The sequence below is a fragment of the Chiloscyllium plagiosum genome, chromosome 4 (assembly GCF_004010195.1).
Source record: "Chiloscyllium plagiosum isolate BGI_BamShark_2017 chromosome 4, ASM401019v2, whole genome shotgun sequence".
In the NCBI taxonomy this organism is placed as follows: domain Eukaryota; kingdom Metazoa; phylum Chordata; class Chondrichthyes; order Orectolobiformes; family Hemiscylliidae; genus Chiloscyllium; species Chiloscyllium plagiosum.
The window spans coordinates 92794174-92817637 of NC_057713.1; the positions used below are offsets into that span (position 1 = coordinate 92794174).

General features: G+C 37.5%; 1 protein-coding gene across 1 annotated transcript in view; it reads right to left on the minus strand.

Annotated features, from left to right (window-relative positions):
* Positions 1-23464, minus strand: part of atp9b (ATPase phospholipid transporting 9B) — a 346071-nt gene that overhangs the window by 45801 nt on the left and 276806 nt on the right. The window contains exons 16-18 of the mRNA XM_043688616.1: positions 10369-10530; positions 8935-9027; positions 5766-5849 (exon numbers count right to left, since the gene is read on the minus strand). Coding sequence (XP_043544551.1) covers positions 5766-5849; positions 8935-9027; positions 10369-10530 — 339 coding nt within the window. The remainder of the gene's footprint in view (positions 1-5765; positions 5850-8934; positions 9028-10368; positions 10531-23464) is intronic.

Below are 23464 nucleotides of genomic sequence, written 5' to 3' on the forward strand. Positions count from 1 at the left end.
ATAGCATTAGCTGAGGCATTCACGAAGTGGTTGCAATGACATGATTCCTGCCAAGGAAGTTCTGAACATTATGATTTACTGTCAGTGAATTTCCCCATGGAAATACAGCGAGTTGAAGTATGCCATATGACAACATCACCAGAAGGGAATGTTAATCTGTAGTTAATGTGATGGACTAACAAATCAGGAATTATCAATTTACATAACACCATGGAACACAACCAAAATTCGACAAACTGATGGTTTTGTGGACTGGTGTCAAACAAAATGCCTTTAAAGCTGCCAAATTATTCAGTTAGTTCACAATTTGAAGGGTTCTGCCACTCTGAGAATGGTCTACAGTACTCCGCGTACAACAGCAAATTAAGTCATGCAGTTCATGATCAACACCTTGAAAACCCACCACCAACATTATAAGAAAAGGGCAACCTATGTTTATATCAAGATTGATACTGATCAACATATGGAGATAATAGGATAAATGGCCAAAATTTGGTTAAGAGATCAGGTTTTAAGGACAGCAGCGCACAGATTGGAGAGAAAAACAAAAAAAAAGGCAAGAGTAGGCAGGTTTAGGAAATGAACTCCAGACCTTGGGAGCTATAGGTATGGCTACAATTGAGGGAGTGATGAAATTTGGAGGTACACAGGGAACCAGAATTTTCAAAATACAAAGGTCTCAAGAAATTTGCAATGGTAGAGAAGGTAAGAGACAAAATGGATGAAAAAATACAAACCAAAATTTAGATAAATAATCCAATCCAGAATTTGTGCAACAAATTCAAGCAGCCCAGTTTAGAAAAAAATGCCTTTTCTAAACACCATTACGTGGTTGCCTCTATCTGCTCGAGATTACTTTGACAAAATTGCAATAGATGCAAGCTTGTGATTCAAAATATGTACTGCCTTCTCCTTTTTACTACTTGGTCAGAAGGCACGATGGTCAGAAAAATGTTATCTATAACTCCACTTTACAACTACCTGGTGGATTTTGTTTTAAAAAGATGTGACAGCCACGAACCACAAATGGAGGTTGAGTTCTGACATCACTCTGGGAAAGAACTGACGTGCAGTTCTTTGGAACATTCCATCATCATTCGATATGCTTAGTTATTGGAACTTGCATATTTTAAACGTTTTAAAATGTGTCTTGAGTTTTCTGAATAGCAGTAAGTTAATGGATCATTCATATTTAACTTACACATGAGGATCCTATGAAGCACAGGTATGCATGAATGTTCACACTTTAATGCAACAGAGTGAAGGCCTATGACCACAGGTGTGATAGAAGGACCAGCAGTAGGTCCACTGTTGTTTGTCATATTGTCATTAACTATTTGGATGAGAATACAGGAGGCATGGTTTGTTTGCTTATACCAAAACTGGTGGTATGGTAGACAGTAAAATTTGCTAAGAGTACAATATGATCTTGATCAATGCGCTAGTGGGCCAAAAAGTAGTAGATGGAGATTAATTCAGATAAATGTGAGGTGTTGCATTTTGGTAAGACAAACCAGGGCAGAACTTACACATGTAATGATAGGGCCCTGGCAGTATTGCTGAACCCAACGACCCAGTGGTGCAGGTACATAGTTTCTTGCAAGTTTCGTCAATGATAGATAGGGTGGTGAAGGTGGTGTTTTGTTTGCCTTTATCAGTCAGAGCATCGAGTACAGGAGTTGGGATGGCATACTACAGTGGTTGAAGGTTACATAGGTAAGACACATTTAGAGTACTGCATGCAAGTCTGGTCGTTCTGCTATCGGAAGGATATTATTAAACTGGAAAGGGTGCAAAGAAAATTACAAGCTGTTACTGAGTTTGGAAACGGGCAGCAGGTCAGGCAGCATCCAAGGAGCAGGAGAATCGACGTTTCGGGCATAAGCTCTTCTTCAGGAAATTCTATGCCCGAAACATCATGCCAGAAACGTTTGAAAAGGTATCATACATTAAGCGACTTAATAAAATACAAGCCCATGCTATTGCAGGAAGTATATTAACATGGATAAAGAATTGGGAGGGGTTGGGTGGGGGGGGGGATTGGGGGGAGAATAGTATCACCCTGTAACTCGTGGTGTGCCACATGGATCAATGCTGAGGCCACAGCTGTCTGTGGTATTTCCACATTTATACAATATTTTGCTCCTCTATTCTTCCTGCAAAAGTGCATTACCTCACATTTTCCCGTATCATATTGCATCTGCCAGGTTTTTAACATTTACTGTACCTGTACACATGCATCTGCAGACTCCCAGTGTCACCCATACCACTTGCCTCCCACCCATTTTATGTATTCCACAAACTTGGCTATAGTACATTCACTTTTCTCACTCAAATCATGAACACATTTTGTCAACAACTGTGGCCTCAGCATTGATCCATGTGGCACACCACGAGTTACAGGGTGATACTATTCTCCCCCCAATCCCCCCCCCCCCCCCACCCAACCCCTCCCAATTCTTTATCCATGTTAATATACTTCCTGCAATAGCATGGGCTTGTATTTTATTAAGTCGCTTAATGTATGATACCTTTTCAAACGCCTTCTGAAAATCAAATTATATCCACTGCTTCCCCTTTATATATCCAGCTGGTTATCTGTTCAAAAGGATTCTAGTCAAGTTGTCTGGCATGAATTTCCTTCATGAAGCCATGCTGAATCTCCCTGATCATACAAAATATTGCTAAATGCTCTGCTACTACATCCTTTATACATCCCTAGAGAATACAAAGAAATAAATTTTGATGTTTTAAAAACAGTTTGTATTACAGAAGAGAGTTTAGGAGGCCTTAGAGAATATAAAAGTGGATAAATCTTTGGGACCTGATCTAATGTATCCCAAAACGTTGGGAGAAGTATGGGAGGAAATTGTAAGACCCCTTGCAGAAATATTTGCATCTGTTACTACAGGTGAGGTATCTGATGGGTGGAGGGTGGCTAATGTTGCATCCTTGTTTAAGAAAGGTTATAAGGAGAAACCAGGGAAGTATACACCTGTCAGTCTGACTTTGGTTGTGGGTAAATTGTTGGAGGTAGTTATACAATATAGGCTTTATGGACATTTAGAGAGGCAAAAATTAATTAGAGGTAGTCAGGAAGGTTTTGAGGGGAAAATAGTGTCTCACAAACTTCATTGAGTTTTTTGAAGAAGTTACCAAAAAGATTGGTGAGGCAGAGCAGTAGACATTGTTTACTTGGACTTTAGTAAAGCCTTCGACATGGTTCCGCATGATAGACTAATTAGTAAAGTTAGTTCATATGGGATTCAGGGTGAGCTTGCCATTTAGGTACAGAATTGGCTTAATGGCAGGAGACAGAGTGGTGGTGGAGGGTTGCTTTTCGGACTGGAGGCCTGTCACCAGTGTGTTCTGCAGGGATCAGTTGTTTCCTCTTTTGTTTGTCATTCATATAAATGATTTGGGTGAGAATATAGAAGGCATAGTAAACTAGTTTGCAGACAAAATTGGTGGTTTAGCAGACAGTAAAGAAAGGGGTTTTCTAAGATTACAAAGGGAACTTGATCAAATGGGTCAATGGGTTGAAAAATGGCAGATAGAGTTCAATCTGGATAAATGAGAGGTACTGTATTTTGGTATAAGGGTAGGGCCTTAGTCAGTATTGTAGAACACAGGGACAGAGGGGTTCAGGTACATTATTCTTTGAAGTTTGCTTCACATGTAGACAGAGTGCTAAAAAGGTTTCGGCATGCTTGCCTTCATTGCTCAGTCCTTTGAGTATAGGAGTTGGGAGGTCATGTTGATATTTTACAGGACATTGGTGAGGTCTCTACTGGAATACCATGTCCAGTTCTGGTTGCCCAGTTACAGGAAGGGTATTACCAAGCTGGAGAGAGTTGAGACAAGATTTACCAGGATGTTACTAGGTATGGAAGGTTTGAGTTAAAAGGAAATACTGGATTGGCTGGGACTTTTTCCCACTGGAACATAGAAGGCTGAGTTGACCTTATAGAATTTTATAAAATAATAAAGGCTATAGTTAGAATTAATAGATGTCTTGTCCCTAGGATGGGGGATTTCAAGACTAGGGGGCACATTTTCAAGGTAAGAGGAGAGATTTAAAGAAAGACATGAGGGGCTTTTTTTTTTTACACAGAGGGTAGTTTGTATGTGGAATGAACATCCTGATGAAGTGGTGGATGCGGGTATGATTACAAGATTTAAAAGACATTTGGATAAGTCCATGAATAGGAAAGGTTTGGAGGAATATGGACCAGTAGTAGGCAGGTAGGACTAGTTTAGTCTGGAATTATGTTTGGTATGGACTGGTTGGACCAAAGGATCTGTTTCGGTGCTGTATGACTCAATTCTCACAGATTTAAGTACAATAACTATCAAAACCGATCTTACAATATAAGATCAAAAATCAATAAGACATTATTTAACAAATTTTAGATTGTTCTTAACTGTTTCCAAACAACTTTGGAACAGCTTTTCAACACCAATTCACCCTGGAACCACAGACCACCGGAACATCAAATCAGTGGCACCCTTCTTGGTCCTGTGGCTTCCAGATGAGAGGGCCTTGATTAGGTCCCATTAGTCCTGATTGGCTCTATTAATTTCAAAATGGTTCACTTCCAATAATCCAGATAGCGGGACTCCCTGAACATTTCAAAGGAACACATGCATTCAGCAAGCAAAGCCTGGCCGTTTTATGCAATCATTGAGTCTCTTGGTCTGCTGGGGATCAGAGATCTAGACTTCTGTCTTGAATCTAGGGCAGTTAGTTTCATAATAAGTAATATTCCTCTGAAACATGAGGTAAGAGGTAACTTCATTTTGTTTGAGACAAATGGAACATCCACAAGCATTCACTTCCTCCAATGTTCAGTAGTAGCAATGCATGCTATCTACAAGATGCACTGCACAAAATCATCCAAGATCCTTAGACAGCACCTTCCAAACCCTAGAATCCCCTCCCTAATGGCACTGTGGGTCACCTACAGGATGTGGACTGCAGCGTTTCGAGAAGCCAGCTCACCACCACCTTCTCAATGGCAACCGGGAATGGACAATAAAATGCTGGCCAGCCAACGATGCCCACAATCCACTAGTGAACTAAATAAAATTGGATATGATGATACAGCTCAATTACTGTCTTATTGAGATTAAGAAATCAGATATGCCAACTTCTCATCAAAATGAAATCATTTAAAGAAACTACTCGAGAGAATTTAGTTTACTGAAATCATTGCTTCAAAAATCTGACAGCAGATTACTCAGGACTGTTCAACTCTTGGTACAAATAGACTGAGGGGGTTGAACTTTTCATAATTTTGAGACAATTATAATATAAATAATAGGTAGAAGGGACAGCAACCTCACAATCTGAGACTCAGTGGAGGTAAGGCAAGATCAATAGTATATAGCACAAAACGGACTGAAGTAATTGTTTTGCACATCTGATGCTCAAACTGTATTCAATGCAATATCTTTCTTGAATACATCACAACTGCCATTGGGAATCCCAACCAGGATACATGAACACCAACTAGCCACAAAACGACATGACCCTCTCTCACTAGTATCCTTACATACAGATAAGGAAGGACACCACTTCGACTGGGACAACACATCTATCCTAGGACAAGCCAAACAGAGACACGCACGCTGTCAATGATTAGAAAAAATTATGCTTTTCAGTAAATTTTGTTTTCAATATGAAGTCAAGAAAGTCTTAATTATTTTCAAGATTCTGATGAACAAGAGGTGATTAAAAACTACTGCACAGAAAACTATTATACCTCAAAATCCTGATACTGTTCTTCTGTTAAGGACTTTTTGGCCACCACAAGAGTCCGTAGTCCTTCTCTGGCCATGTTCCCACACTGCAAAGGTAAAGAGTTGCTTAATTATAAATAAATACTGTGGGTCTTTCTGAAACTTTGATGTGTGCCCCCTCCCATGACATATCTCTCCCAGATCATCTCAATGCCTACCATGTTTGCTTTGAGCAGAATTTCAGCAGAGAGGTAACACTTATTCTGACAAGTCCCAACAAATCTATCCCAACAGTCATTGCATCAGGAGGTCAGATCAGTTTTCCTTCGTGTGAATCCCAAGGAAAGCAATGGGACCAGACAGAGTATCAGGTTGTGCACTCAGAGCATGCGCAGATCAATGGGCAGAGGTCTTCGCGGACATCTTCAACCCCTCCCTGCAGCAGGCTACTGTCCCTGCCTGTTTCAAGAGTGCCAGCATCATCCCTGTTCCTCAGAAGGCTCATGCAGCACATCTCAGTGACAACTGCCCAGTGGCCCTAACTTCAGTGGTCATCAATTGCTTTGAAAGGCTGGCCATGGCATTAATCAACTCCAGCCTCCCCACTACTCTTGACCCACTGTAATTTGCCTACCGGACCAACAGATCCAAGTCAGATGTCATATCACTTGCCCTTTATTTCTCTCTTGACACCAAAAACAGCTAGGTAAGAATCCTGCTCATTGACTACAGATCAGCCTTCAACACTATTATCCCCTCAAGACTGATTACTAAACTTTGTAAGCCCAACTCTCTGCAACGAGATCCTCAGTTTCCTGACCCACAGAGCACAATCAGTGAAGATTGGGGACAATATTTCATCCTCATTAACACTCAACACTGGAGCCCCCTACAGTACTCACTGTATACCCATGACTGTGTCACCAAATACCAGACTAAGTTTTAGACGTTTGCTGCTGACACCACCGCAGTCGGTCGAATCACAGATGGCGAGAACATAGACTACAGACGGGACGTGGAAGACCTAGAAAAATGGTGCACTGAGAACAACCTAGCTCTCAATGCCAGCAAAACCAGGGAACTCATTATTGACTTTCGGCAGGATGTTACTCATGCCACCCCCCCCACACACACACACACACACACATTAACAGCACAGAGATGGAACGAGTGGACAGTGTCAAGCTCATGGGAGTAGTCATCCACAAGCTTACTCGGACTGTTCATGTGGATGCACTGGTTACAAAGGCCCAACATCTCTTCTTCTTCAGGCAGCTGAGGAAATTTAGCATGACCATGAATACCCTTGCCAACTTTTATAGGTGCGCCATCAAGAGCATTTTTCTGGATGTATCACTACCTGGTATGGCAACTGTACCATTTAAGATTGGAGATGTTTACAAGGAGTGGTGAACTCAACCCAGACAATCACAAAGGCCAACCTTCCATCTACAGAATCCATCTACCAGGCCTGCTGTCAAGGAAAGGCCGCCAGCATTCTCAAAGGTCCATCCCCACCCTGGCAATGTTTTTCTACAGTTCCTCGTTCCTCCACCATCGGGGAGAAGGGACACAAGCCTGAACACACACACACACACACACACCAGCTGGTTTTGGATTAGTTTCTACCCTACTGTTGTTTAGAATACTGAATGGATTCACAAAATCTTAACATTTGCCTGTACCTGTGTTTCTTTTGCTGCTTTTACCTATTATTTACTGATCTATGCTACTTAACTCTGTGATCTGCCTGTATTGTTCGCAAGATAAAGCTTTTCACTGTGCGTCTGTAAACGTGACAATAAATTCAATTTAATTCAATCCAGCATCTAGACTTTTTTCACAAATATATATCTACTTAAGAAACATTCAGTATAGAACTATAGCATTCCATATAACAAAACGGAATATTTGCAGGTCAGTTGCTTTCATTCTTAGTAAAGGGTCAAAAATTTCAGTAAGAACTGGACTAAAAACACAAGTTGAGTGGTCAGCAGTTATTGACAAAAGAAAGTAAATCAAATAATCAGACGATGGATGTCATTAGGCAGAGGTGAGAGTTTAGATAGGACCTTCCAGGCCTTTTGGTGTAGAGTAGGCTGGATAGACCAGAAGGTCTTTTCTTTCCAATCAAAACTACATTTCCATGTGCAAAATCTTTCAGCTTGTTTTTGGCTGTCCAGTACTTCAGTAATATGATCTTGCAATTGTTATCAAATTAAAGTAGGGGAAATTATCAGTAATTGTACAAAACTAACGCTTATGGTTATAACTTTTTGATAGTTCTGTACAGCTTGTCACAGAACTGGAACAAACCATCTACAAGCACCTACATAATAAAGGACAGTGTCAACAATTAAGCATTGAATACATGTATCCTGATTACCCTCTTAAGACAGAATAATGCAAATTACTCACGGTCTGTGAAAGAAATCAAATTAGATATTCTGAATATTTGACTATAATGAACATGTCTTGCCCCAAGTTTTGAACTTAGTCAAGGACTCAATGGCTGAAAAATCAGAAGACATTGCATCCTCCAGGTTCTACATGGGCACCTAAGGTTCCAAAATGATGGGCTGGAAACACAAGCACATTCCAAATGAGCAGTGCTTCACCCAGTTTTATCAGGGCAGGCAAAAAAAGCAGACAGACAGATCCCACACGTGAAATCAGCGAAGTCAAATAAGAGAGCAGTATGCCCCTTTAGGACTTCTCTGGGTAAAATTTAGTTGTTCTGAACATATTAGGCTGGTTTTGATCAGGGAAACCCAGTCTGACAAGATTCTTAAACTGACCACTATACACCAAAAGTTTGGTTTAAGTAAAATGCACACTTTAGCACACAGTTGGAAAGAACATAAAACCGCATATACTCTGTATAAATCCGCACACTATTCCTGGACACAGCCCAACATCTAACATCCCATTCCCAAACACACTCCATGTGACAGATGCTGCTCATTCCCTTTTAACAACCCACAAAAGGGATCCTGATGTTTCTGGTAGCCCAAACTTCATTGGTTAGCTCTCTGAACATGCTAATATGTCCACAGCTCACCAATTTATTTCAAGAGTGGTTGAGACCTAATATCAACTGCAGGTCCATTAGTTCAAGTTAATGTAACATTTCTTGCACATCACTTGGGCGAATTTCTACACATTAAGTTTGTTAATTTAAAAAAGTCTTACTTCTTCTTCCAGCCAATCATTGTACTGTACAATGCTTGACATTACCACATCAGCTCCTTTCATATAAAAAGTGATTTCCCCTGAGGAATCATCCTAAATATCAAAACAAAATACAAATGTTTACATCAGAAATACAGAAACATCATTTAAGAAAGAATATACATGGATTAATGTTTTGTTTACTCCCTTCTTTAGAGCTATTTATTGACTGCGACGTATCTTCACCTACACCTTAACCAATGGCTGATTACATCAGTGGTTCCTTCCTGTTCCTGTAAAGCACAACTATGTTCTTGCTTGTTGCTTATTCATCCAAGGTGTCTGTAAAAAGTAACCTCTCCCTCAGACTATTCCAATTCTGAATTCGCATGGGTAGACATGCATGGACAACTGATGTTGACATTTTCCAGCTGGCAAATTGAAGCAACAAATTCTACTAGAAGCATATTGTAACCTACTAGCTTTATGTTAGCCCAGGCACCTATGTGACTGAGGAAGGGAATATTTGCACACAACACTGCTAGTTATAATAAAAGGTCTGTTGGATCCTTTGATACCACAATTTTAACATCCAATTCTTATACTCCAGGAGATTTCATAAACATTACCATATCAGGTAAAGTAGCCTGTTGGAGGCAAACTCATACCAGCTAAGGATTCATATTCAAAATTCTCACAACTAAGCATTTTTGCTAAATTTATACTATCTCGGATCATGTGCAGAATAGTCACTAGAATGATGTGCCAAGCTTCCTGCATGAAAGTGAAACAACGCATTCTGAAAAGCAGGGTAAGTGATGGTGTGTACATGTGCATGGTGTGTGAGGAGGAAGCAGCAAAGGTGGGATTCATGTGTGATATTTCTGAGAAAGAGATTGATGGTCTAAACTTTTGACATTGAGCTTAATTCAGTCAAATTGAAATACTGTAAAGAAAATGTAATTCTGTATAACAGCAAACTTCAAAAGGACTCTAACAATGTTACAAGCTATAAAGCCAATGCCACAGAGATGTATCAAGACATCTTATTCCTTATATGATGTAGACTCAAACATTTTTGATTTAGCTATTTGACCTCTTCCTTTCCTATCTAATGATGTACAGTATCCTTATTCATTTTTACATTTTTCTGGTATTCTTATTACCTGCAGATGTAAAGTCTAGTTGTTTGCTTGATAAAAAATGCTCTGTGCTAGTACCGTTACTATTATATGAAGACACTATTTTACTTTTAGGTAGTGTATGCCACAGCAGCTGTAGACACCTACTATGCCTTTGACACGTGATAACATTCAGACAAGGGTGCTAACAATTTCCTATGCCGACCAAAGCTGTAAATGAGCTTTAGCTTAAAGTAGTTCTACAGGATTTAGCACATAATAAATAATTCAATGTTCTAACACATTTCTGTCTACACTTATTTATGAAACTTACCCTGACAATGATGCCCATTCTTTTGCTTTCAGATGTGAAAGGAAAAACTTGTAGAATGATGAATGGAAGGATTTGTCCACTAGGGGTCTTCAGTTGCATAGATGAGAGGTCTCTGCTCACCAATGTCAGACCCACACTCTGTGTCCATTGCACAAGAGCCACCTAAACAAAGATCAAAGGTCAATCAAAATTCTCTGCCTGAGGCATTGAAGATACACAAACAAAATGATGGTGATATCTAAACTAAAGGTCAAATGTCAGACTCATGATCTATGTGAAGAGAAAAATATGCCACAAGATTACACAGAATGATAAAAGTTCTTCAGAATAAATAGAAAATATATTAGTTAGATTAATACATGATTTATAAACATTAATATAATCAAAAACATATTCCCGTGGATACACAAATAGAATCAAATCATTTGATGGCATAAGTATAACAACTTAAAATATATAGAACGAAATACAAGTTTTTTTTAGATTCATTACACCTAAACACCTAATTAGCATTTTAACCTGCAACAGAATATTCAATGTATTCCTGAAGAAGGGCTCATGCCCGAAACGTCGATTCTCCTGTTCCCTGGATGCTGCCTGACCTGCTGCGCTTTTCCAGCAACACATTTCCAGCTCTGATCTCCAGCATCTGCAGACCTCACTTTCTCCCCTATTCAATGTATCTGCCAGTTTCGTAGGAACAAAAGGCAATTATCTCATAGACCACCCCTTAACCTTGGCATGGTGTTAGTCATATTAGTAGGAATTCTCAGAATATGTTTACCCTAAAACATAAGGAGGTTATTGAGTAAGATTGATTAGTAGCCTATCAAAAAACCAGGATTGGACTCCAATTTCCAATACAACAAAATGTATTTACCACAATTAAAACTGAAAAGCATGCAACAAAACCCCTTGCTACTTAACATGTCTGAGCTAATGCGATTAACTTTATGAATGGCCCACTTCATGTGACCTTGCTCCTAAAGTAGCATTTTTGCAAACAACAGCTAAATATGACAAGATTAGAATTTTAAGCTGCCCTTTCTAATAATTTAATCATTCTCCAAGATCTAAAGTAGCATTTTTGTGCCACGTCAATTAAGAAAGTCCTTGAATTTGTTTTTTTTTTACTAAAATCTTTACTCATTTGGTAGACTTAAGTGATTTCTGCACACTTATTCTTATGTTTAAAGTTAGTCAGTAAAATCATTATAATTACAGTAGTTTTTTTGTGGTAGAATAACTTTTGCACAGGATGTTGTCAGCTGCAAATGATTCAATACTCAAAGATTCATTTTCAATTTGCTCTGTGAAAGGTTACTATTACAACTTGACCTGCAAATTGTATCTCTGCTAATACACTATCATTTAATTTTATGCCCCATTGTACTAAAGAGTAAAGCATGCTATATTTGGTGACTCACATCTGTTTATTATTGAAGCTCTGCTTGGTTTAACAGCTTGTCTGAATTAGCAGCTTTCACTGCAGTTATCTTGGCTTATTTTACCTGTCTGAAGATTCTGCATCACTCCACTTTAATCCATAATTGTCTGGTTAACATGCATAAGACATTTAACACAATATTCATTAAATGACAGGGATGTAGCAAACAATGAGATTCTACTTGTGAGCAATGAGGTTTTAAACAAGTTGCAATAAATCTACTTTTTGCTAAACTGAATCAAAGTATCAATAATTATAAATCATAGTTGCACATCTTTTAAAAGGTGAACATTTCTAAACATAAAAATTACACTAGCAGAAAGCACAGTATAGAAGACTAAAATTTATTAATATGCACTTCTCTAATAAAACTGGACTCTGCATTCAACTTTGAATTCGAATCATACAGTAACACAAAATTGACCTTAACCAAAATAGTTAAGTATTTCACAAATGAGTATAAAGTTGATCAAAGTATTTGCAAATAAGCAAGTTGGGAACACATGCATTGCAGATCAATATTTTCACGATGTAATGCAATATTTGTTTCTGTAATATTTTAGATTTTTTTGGGAAAGTGGATGATGGCATTTATTGTCCATTGCCAGTTGCACTGAGGAACTGGAATCATATCTAGAAGACCAGATAGAGACAACAAATTCCCAGCTGAAGGACACTAATGAATCAATTGAGCATTTACAGCAAACCATCAGTTTGTGGTCATTTTCTCAGGTATTAGCTCATAAATTATCAGGCTAACTGAATTATATTGCACAACTTGTCATGTGGGGATTTTTGAACTCTCAACCTCTAGCTTACTACCATAACCACTAAACTACTGTACCCTGGTGAGTCTCCATGGCATCGCTTGTGACAAGTCAGCGAATGCAGCATTTGTAATGATAGGAGCATTATACAAAGCAACATATAATATAGCTAATCTCCAGTGGCAATGATAATTGTCTCTTCAAAGAACAGTTTCTCTGCTGTTTGGCACTGACTAATCTGTTTGTACTCTATTTCTTTTGTTTGCTGTCCACTTGTTTTTTTCCTTGTAGCCAGTAATATTTTTCTTATGCTATCACTGCTTATTATAACTTGTTCTCATTGCCACTTTTTAAACGTAGTTTTAGGCTCTATTTTTTGTGTAATCCTCAAATACACTGCTGTAGTGAACTTGTAAGTATCAATCTGGTTAAAAAGTTGAGGATTTGCAAGAAAATAATATCAGCAATCAGACTGTCAGAGATAACTACCAGAATCGGTTGGGTCAGGCCAAGTGAGAAAACAGGAAGTATGGAGGAAGAACATTGGGATTGAGATTCCGGGTTGGAAGGGGTACAGCTGACATTTGGAAGTGTCAGGAAGAGACCACAAGTGCGTAGGAGAGAATAGATGGTAGTGTGGATGTGTATAACAAAAAGAAAAAACATCTGTGGTGGAACACAAAAAGCTTATTTGTCGAGTGCTCTGGATTTAAAGCAGTAAATAAAATACTCCATGAATCAAGAATCCCTACTGGATCTGGTAGTGGGTGCAAAGAACACTGGAAGTTAGAGGCTATTTGGGGACATGACAACATAATAATGACAGTAATTGTACATAAACAGAAAAACAAAACCAACAGACAAGGAAGCTTAATTGGAGAAACAATTTAGGTGATGACAATGAGATTAAGTGGAAGAGGAGACTGTCAAAAGAAAACTAGCCAGAGCATAGTCTAGAGTAGAACTTGGTGCAGGATAGAATATGGGCGGTTGAGTTTTGGCTAAGCTTAGGGTTATGAGCATGGGGGCTCAGAGCATTTTGAGGTGACAAAGGGAAAGCTGAGAAACGTACAACTAAGAACAGCCAGAGTCAAGCAGATTTATTGACATGTTAGAAAATTACAAGAATAATATTCACTAGCAATTGGGGAAGTATGCATCAAGCAGGGTCCATCAACACCTGCCTCTAATAAGCAATGTATGTTGGAAAAAAATGTTCATACTCTTTGTAAAATAAAACTGAGCATTAATAAAGGTAAGGCAGTGATATACTTTCTGTAGCTTTCATAAAACCTCAAAGGATAGCACAAAAATCTATGCCATAGATGGTGACAAATGGAACAATGGAAATATAACCACAACAAATTTAAGTTGATTGCATTATAGTACAGTAGTGTTTTACAGATGTATTTAGACAACTCTCATTTGTATACATATGATCCAAACTGGGAAAGTTGATGGGAATCCAGCTAAATTTGTTGGTGGAATTTTGACAAATTGTGATGAGTAATTGTGGAAAAACTGCTGGAAGAAGAGCAACATGATAGGATAAACAGATCAGTGACAGCTGTAATTCAACGTAGAGAAATATAAGCAAGATATTTTGAAACCTCACAAACTGTTTAAAAACCAACTTTAATTTGCATTTACATATACTTGGTGACTGTTCCAAAAACACATTACACAACACAACATAAAAGGATAAATTGGCTGTGAACATTTCAGTGAAGTCACAAAAGAGCTATAGATTAAGCTGGAGTGGTTTGAAAGGAAATTACTGAAACTCTGTCAGAAATGGCACTACTAAATTCTCAGTTATCCACCACAAAACAAACAAGGGGTAATCAAAGCATTCGCATGAACTAAAGAGACTCAACTCACAAGCAAAATCACGTGACTGAAGGTGATTTGTTTAATTTGCCTTCAGTCATAGAGTTGTTGATTTCTGCCCAATTCCGTTTGTCACACCAGAAGAGAATTAGCAGCTCCAAACTTAGATAAAACCTGCCTCCAATCTCATTTCTTTCAAAAGTCTGATTCCTGCAAAGAATCCCGTACTCCACCCAAATAAACCATTCTCAGATTACAACTGCCCACAATTTGATGGTAAAGCACTGTGGAAAGCACTCCTGTGGACAGTCAACAGAAAGAACCTCCAGTATACAGTGACTTAGTGGACACTAATTCATCTGAATTGATGCCAATGTATTTGATTTTAAGTAATTTGAAACTTCTGCCTTACTTCTTTTTTCCTTGGATGTGTGTGCATATGTATGTTGCAAACCATTGCCTGTGGGTTTTAAAAAAAGTAAACCCTTTGTTTTTACTGTAAGGAATTTGCTGTGGGTCAATTTAAATTGGACTTGGCAAGCAGGGGTGGGGAAACACCTTGTTTAAAAAGGGCAGGGAAGTAGGGACCTCTTCCGTTTCTTTCAGATTAGAGATTTTATCTGAAAGGAGACCACGCTTTTGACTGAGTGTTGTAGATCTGATACAGAAAAGAGTGCCTCAGGCTCTTACAGTTGACTACTCTCTATCATTTGTTGGGGGGAGGTTCCTCTGGTGACATCTAACATCTACGTGAGGTCTGGGGGAGAATTAGGAGTTGAGATCACTTCGGAAATGTGAGAGGACATTTGTGAGAATGTGAAGAGGATTTTGATATGTAACATGTAATCATGCTATGCAGGTAAAGATTCTTCATAGGGTCATCTGGCTCCAGATCGTCTTGCAAAATTTAAGCAGGATGCACCTTCAATGTGCCACAAATGTAAAATAAATATGGGTACTTTACGCATTGTTTGTGGTCCTGCAACTGGCTCCATGCATATTGGAGCGCCGTGGCAGGAGTAATAGAGGGGGTCTTGGGGACCAAAGTCACAGTGGACTCTGTCTCTTTGCTCCTGAGTTTGCTAAATTTACCCCTTACTTAAATGTACATGGGAAAAAAACTTAACATTCTCACTTTTTGTGCGAGGAAGAACATTGAGGTGTTGGGTGCCTGAGAACCACGGGGTCTGTCGGGGTGGCAAAAGTTAATTATGGAACACATTTCCTTATACTTATACAAATATGGTGCAGCAGAAAATGGGCAACTTTCAAAAGATGTGGCAGCCCTTTTTGAAATATTTCGAAGGAATCCGTTCGCTATTTTGATTAGGGCTTTTGTCTCGCCAGGATAGGTCTGATAAACCTAAGGCTCTGAGAGGAAGAATTTCGAACAAATGTAGGTTTAATAATCGATGCTCTCGAAGGGGAGAGCTATGGTCTTGCTGCGTCGCCCGGCATTATTTATTTATGTATTGATTTGTAACAAGAGTAGTTTTGATTTCTTTTGTAGAGTATTATAGTAGTTGGTTTATTGTTTTTGATGTCATGATGCTATATTTTCATGGTTCTGTAACTTTCTAATCTTGTAAAGAAACATTTTTTAATAAAAATATTTTTAAAAAGGGTAGGGAAAACATGAAAAGTAGTTAAAAACCAGCTGTGTTATGGACAGAAGAGGAGATCAGTAAAATAATTCAATTTACCTTTCCCTCTCTTGCTTATGACAAAGGTGGCATGGCTTAATTATTAATATTGTAAATGACCATAAGCAATTAACAGGAGCATGATAAATAAAAAATGACATTAAGCAACATTAGGAGCTATTAGGTCAAATGACCAAAAGCTTGATTAAAGAGGTAACTTTAAGGTGTGTCAAAAAGAGGAAAGTGAGGTGGAGTCGCAGAGGTGTTTAGGAAGGAAATTCCAGAGGTTAGGGCCCAGGTGACATGAAGCCAAAAAGAATGATTTGCTGTTTTTACATTTTCAATTAATGAGGCAGTCAGAAGCCCCACAGTTTATATCCAAAGGGCATGGATAGGATAAATAGGATAAACAAAATGAATATAATTTCTCAGAGATCAGTCTATATTTGAAAACCGCATACTACTTACATTTAGATAAACTATTTTAAAATTGTTGATGTTTAACCAATTCATTGGGTCTATACTGAACAATAAGATTAAACAAAGTAAACCATGTGTTAATTTCCTATAAGAGTGACGCTTAAGCTTTGTTGGGAAGTTCTCTCCCTTCTTGCTATTCCTAATGTAGGTTTAGTCTGATAACGAAGCAGCTACGCCTTCTCTTCTTGATGACTGCATAGGGACACAAAATCGGAATTAGGCCACTGGTGTTTTTATTAAAGGAATATTTGAACACAAGATGATTACACAGCCTTATTGGAGAACATTGCTTTCTATTGCATTATTTGCCATTCAGCAAATACTTGCTAGATTTTTGCATCAAAGGCATTTTTAAAACAAACAGATAGTTATGTGGCAAAGGATTAAAGTCACACTGAAGTGTAAACATGAGATGAGATCAGAGATAAACATGAGATGAGATCAGAGATAAACATGACTTGTGAAGATGTTATGGGAACACAATTTTTCAAGAACATAGTTCCATTTTGCTTTGTTTCCATACTAAATATATAAAGGTCACAACAGAAATGCACTCTAATAAACTGGCATACAAACTCCCACTCTATATTTTATCTACTGACCTCTATACCTTTGATTTAGCAATCATTTTAACTATTAATTCCACAATGTTATCACCATTTCTCATGACCATAGCTTTTATAATTCTCTTAAATTTATTGTAGCTAAGTAACATTTTCGCATAATGACAGAAAGTAAGTATAAATTACTTGTGACTTCTCACTAATCTTCTCACTGTTTTCCTCCTCTCTGTGACCAGTGTCCTAGCTGTGGCTTTCCCTCACATCAATGGTAAAAGAGTTTCATGCTGAACTGACAGGAGATGCGTTCTATTTATGAAGTGTTTCATCTGCTAGCTTAATTAGAAGCATGAAACATTAGTGGTGGCTTCGAATTTCAGTCCGCTTTACAAAAATCAAGAACTGACAACAGCTTTACAAAGTGATTTTAAACATTTTGTTGTGTGTTAACAAGGTAATTTTACTTTTTCACATAAGGAAGTCTCTTTTATCCAACATAATTTTCTTTCATTTTCAGGTGTCACTTGCTTGGTTGTGCCTTGTAAATATTTACTTTCTCTCCCTAACCCAGATTCAGACAGAAATTTGATGAAAAAGCTTTCAATAAATAGTTAATACAAAAAGTATTAAAACAAATCAATATGCTACTCCCATTTGGCACTGTTAGGATATAACTGATGCGATGTTTGCTCAAAAAGATAACTGTGCTGAACAATTTTTGCAAGGCCAGTGCATGTTTAAATCAGACCAGATATTTATCACTAATAAATACCAAATGAGTTATTTCAAACCCAGTACCCACTGGTATAGTCAAGAGAAAAAAAACTATTTTAAATCGAAAGCTATAATGAAGGCAAAGTCCTGTACATCACAGCCAATGTAGACACACATAACACTAAAATATTAACTGCTTCTTGGAGATGCTTATCCAATGGCAACATGTTCAACTAAACGCTAAACATATATGAACCACTACTGAATGGTGGCAGGCTAATTGGCTGTTTACAGCCACAGAGTCATAGAGATGTACAGCATGGACACAGATGCTTCGTTCCAACTCATCCATAACCTAATCTAGTCCCATTTGCTAGCACTTGGCCCATATTCCTCTAAACCCTTCCTATTCATATACCCATTCAGATGCCTTTTAAATACTGTAATTGTACCAGCCGCCACCACTTCCTCTGAAGGCTCATTCCATAGACGCACCAACCTGTGCGTGAAAAAGTTGTCCCTTAGATCCCTTTTATATCTTTCCCCTCTCACTCTAAACCTATGCCCCCTAGTTCTGGATTCCACCCACTCCAGGGAAAAGACTTTGCCTATTTATCCTATCCATGCCCTTCATGAGTTTGTAAACCTCTATAAGGTCACCCCTCAGCCTCCGATGCTGTAGGGAAAACATTCCTAGCCTATTCAGCCACTCCCTGTAACTCAAATCCTCCAACCCTGGCAAATATCCTTAATAATCTGTTTTGAACTCTTTCAGTTTCACAACATCCTTCCAATATGAAGGAGACCCGAATTGCAGGCAATATTCCAAACAGTGGCCCAATCAATGTCCTGTACAGCCAGAACATGATCTACGTGGACTCCAGTAAGGCATTCGACAAGGATCCTCATGGTTGTCCACTACACCTCCAATTTTGTTGTCATCTGTGAACTTACTAACTGTACCTCCTATATTCACATCTAAATCATCCATATAAATGATGAAAAGCAGTGAACCCAGCACTAATCCTTGTGGCACGCCACTGGTCACAAGCCTCCAGTCTGCAAAACAACCTGCCACTACCACCCTCTGTCTTCTACATTCGAGCATGTTCTGTATCCAACTGGCTAGTTCTCCCTGTATTCCATGAGATCTAATCTTGTTAACCAATCTCCCAACTCCTATACTCAATGCTCTAAACAATAAAGCATACCAAATGCCTTCTTCATTATCCTATCTACTTGCGACTCAACATTCAAGGAGCAATGAACCTGTACTCCAAGGTCTCTTTGTTCAGCAACACTCCCTAGGATCCCACCATTAAGTGTACAAGTCCTGCTAAGATTTGATTTTCCAAAATGCAGCACCTCGCATTTATCTGAATTAAACTCCATCTGCCAGCCCTCAGCCCATTGGCCCATCTGATCAAGATCTCGTCATACTCTAAGGTAATGTTCTTCGTTGTCCACTACACCTCCGATTTTGTTGTCATCTGTGAACTTAGTAACTGTACCTCCTATATTCACATCTAAATCATCCATATAAATGATGAAAAGCAGTGAACCCAGCACTAATCCTTGTGGCATGTCACTGGTCACAAGCCTCCAGTCTGGAAAACAATCCGCCACTACCACCCTCTGTCTTCTACCTTCGAGCGTGTTCTGTATCCAAGTGGCTAGTTCTCTCTGTATTCCATGAGATCTAATCTTGTTAACCAATCTCCCATGAGGATCCTTGTCGAATGCCTTACTGGAGTCCACGTAGATCATGTGGACCGTTCTGCCCTCATCAATCCTCTTTGTAACTTCTTCAAAAAAACTCAATCAAGTTTGTGAGACATGACTTCCCATGCACAAAGCCATCCTGACTATCCCTAACCAGTCCTTGTCTTTCCCTCCAACAACTTGCCACTACTGATGTCAGACTCACTGGTCTATAGTTCCCTGGCTTTCCCTTATCACCTTCCTTAAACAGTGGCATCACGTTAGCCAACCTCCAAGTATTCTGGCAACTCACCTATGACTAGCAATGATACAAATATCTCAAAGGGGTCCAGCAATCACTTCCCTAGTTTCCCACAGAGTTCGAGGGTACACCTGATCATGTCTTGGGGATTTATCCGCTTTTATGCGTTTCAAGAGTCTGATCAAGAAGTTCCCCAAACCTCACGAGCACTTCTGATATATTTCACTCAATAGCAATCAAAAGTGGGAACCCTGGCCAGTTCTCAATTCCTAAAGGCAAGCAAGTACGAAGGCAAGGTATAGCACTCCCTGCCCTTACTCAGGTTGAACTCAGTTAATTCAGCACTGATCAGGGTGTTCAACCCAAAACATTTGCTGCTTGCCTGGTTTCGCTATTGACTGGATAAATTCATTGAGATTGTAGACCTTACTAATTAATTTAACAATTCTGATTTTGGTGATATGACTACATTTTTACCACCCACCTTTTAAGTACTCCCTAATGTATACTACAATGTTTCATTAAGCATTGCTTCATAACTTATATGTAAAGTGCTGCTACTTCATTGTAATTCTGCACAATTCTTCTCAATGCTATATTTAAAATCAATGAGAGAGGAAGGTGAATTGTTATTCTGATATCAAAGTAAAAGAAAATGTAAATTATTTCCAGCTTATCATTAGACGCTGTCTTGAATGTAAATAACATTGCTAAGGCTTATAAAATATATTGTATCAAACATCCATTCAAATTCTAACTTGGAAGATTAATTTTAAATAATTAGGTGTGAAATTACTTTGAATTTAATTAAATGGGCCAAAACATTTGCCAGAAAGGCTTCAAACAGTCCAATAATATATTTTATAGATGGTTAAAAGAAAATATAATGCTTGTTAGATAAAATATGTAAATCATAATTAAGTAATTGCCTTTTAAAGAATGCGTAATTTTTATATACTACTGACATTTAAACTTTTAGGTTCTTGACATCTGTAACATTAGGTTCATCAAAAAGGCGAATGTTTTTAGCTCATTAATTAGTTACCATTTCACAATAGTTATTTCCTATAAGACACTAGATGGCGACTTTATTGCAGCTCAGCGAAATAAATTTCGATTGTTCCAAAGTACAGAAGAATAATGGTCCACACTGAAATGATTATTAAAGAAAATTCTAAATTCATTACATTATGAAATTTAGCTTAAATTCATATTATTGGAGCAGTAACAAACTTCTATCAAAGTGTATATGAATAAATAATTACAAGACCATTGTACATCTATTTTGGTATACAATGGTAAAATTTATATATTTAAAATGATATGTGGAATTATCAGGACACTTAATTTAAACCATAGTGTCTCTGACCCTTTTCAATCTTGTGTCATCTAACACTGTGGACACAGAAACAAATGTTTTTGAAATATTCATTTTTTGCAAAAGATGACATGAGTAAACAGCTGCATGTATTTTAAAATTGACATGAGCAGTGATGATTAAAAGACTATTTTTCTCCCAATGTTATTTTGTTACAATGAGCAACAGCAATGTCTCAAATAAAAATACAAAGAGATAAAAAAAAACAAAAATTAATAACACACTTGAAATATCACCTCCTTAGCTGAGACTTAAAAGAGCCTCAACACTGATGATTGAAATACTGCTTTAATAGTTGAGTAGCAGTGTATTAGTTATAACATGAATCCAGTGTCATCTATTGTTCAAATTGCTAAATTCAAATAATTGATTTATCAAATGTCTAAAATGTATTTGAGTCACTAATGCTTCAGTCAAAAACATTCAAATAATTTCAAAACATAACGGGACCAAAATTCTTTATTAGAATTAACATTTTTGAAAAATGGCAGTGTTATTTAAAGTCTGAAAGACGTTAATTTCCCTAGAATATTAGATGCAGTTATGCAATGGACAATTATTTCAAATACAAATGTAATGAAAACAATTGATAAGTTTCACTTGCACATCACCTTATTTGCTATGACTGTACAAATTAACAAAGTATACCCCTTAATGAAAGAGCAATTTGATGGTTGATGCAAGGTTTTTAAAAAATGAAATCTAACATACTGGTAACAATCTAACAATCTAAGATACTGGTAAAATTACAAGCATATCATAAATACCTTGAAATTTTGATCATAATTTCGATTTCAATTTTTTTTAAACAATTACATCATTTTTAAATTTAAAAGAACAATGAGTCACTGGCAATATGGGAAAATATCTCAATTTCTCACAAAAATAGCTAGTTTATGAGAATTACCAATCATTAAAGACTGTGGCCAATCATTCCCCTCTGACCAAGAAGCATCAAAAGGTCTTCAGAGGCACTGTTTAAAGCATGCCCCATATTACTGGGCTTCTGACCTCTGCACTTCATCAACCTATCCACTTAGTTTATCTCCTTTTATGCTTGGCCTTTACATTAGGTCAATTCATCTTTTTGTATATGAAGAAAATGATGGATCTTGTTTGAGAAGTATATACTTAAAATCATCATGCTTCACTATAATATTGTTCCCACATTTGGAGCTCATTTGGAGAGACAGTATCCCTCAATTCAAATCACCCATATGACACCAGCTCCCCCACACACAACAAAATTAAGTATTGATCACAGATCAGAAATAAAACAAATACATTTTACACTAGCAATAGACAAACATAACCTAGAAAAGACAACTGACTCCAGATTACATAACTGACAAATGAAACCACTTTCTATAGTTTATGCTGAGCTCATCAATATTACAGAGGGCTCAAACTCCAAGCTAAAAAAATGTATTCATGCACACTCAGTCTCAATATTGCTAAATGGTTTTGCTTTTGAAACATTTCACAAGCTTAAATAGAATAAGGCTATGATAAAGAAGAGGTACAAATATTTGTCTGATATTAATATTAGAATATAAAATGCAAAAGAGAAAAGCTATACATGGATAAAAATGTTGTTTTGTTTTAATATACTAAAGTAAAAATGGATGTTAATATCACAGAGAGAACTATTTCCTATAGTTTACCAGATCACAGCTTTCATGTTTATTGTCATAACAATGAAGTTAAAAAGTTAGGAAATATTAAAATTATATTTTCACGTGTTTGAAGTTTTAGATGACGGCTTTTTGTTTTCAAGCTTCAGTTAAGGTATTCTGGAAAAAGTTAAAAATTAAAGAAGCAAAAACCGAAATGTAGAAATACACACAAATCTTGACACCCTTGCTCCTGCAATGATAAATTTGATCTTTTCTAAACATCCCTAATCTCCAAAAGTCCTTACAGTTAACCCCATTTCCAAACTGGTAGTTCATGCTCCCTTGCAAAGGAACGCAACTGAAGTTTTCACTAAGCAATCATCACTGATGCACAAGTCTCATTAAGAAACACAGAAATATTTGGTCTTTCTGTATGATCTTGAGACATAACTAGAGGGAAGAATACTTTAAAAAAAAAATAAACAAATAGTACAAGTAAATGCAAATTTGAATTTTATATGGTTCGCAGATGAATTAAAAGCCAAAAGAAATGGAACTCATTACCGGAGTGACAAGAAGAAAATGAAAAAACTGAAGTACAAAAACAAAATCTCATAAAAGAAACATTAGAAAGAAGAATGAAAGCCGGGGAGTCAAGAAAAACATCATTACAGATTTTACAGTTTGCTTTTCAGAGC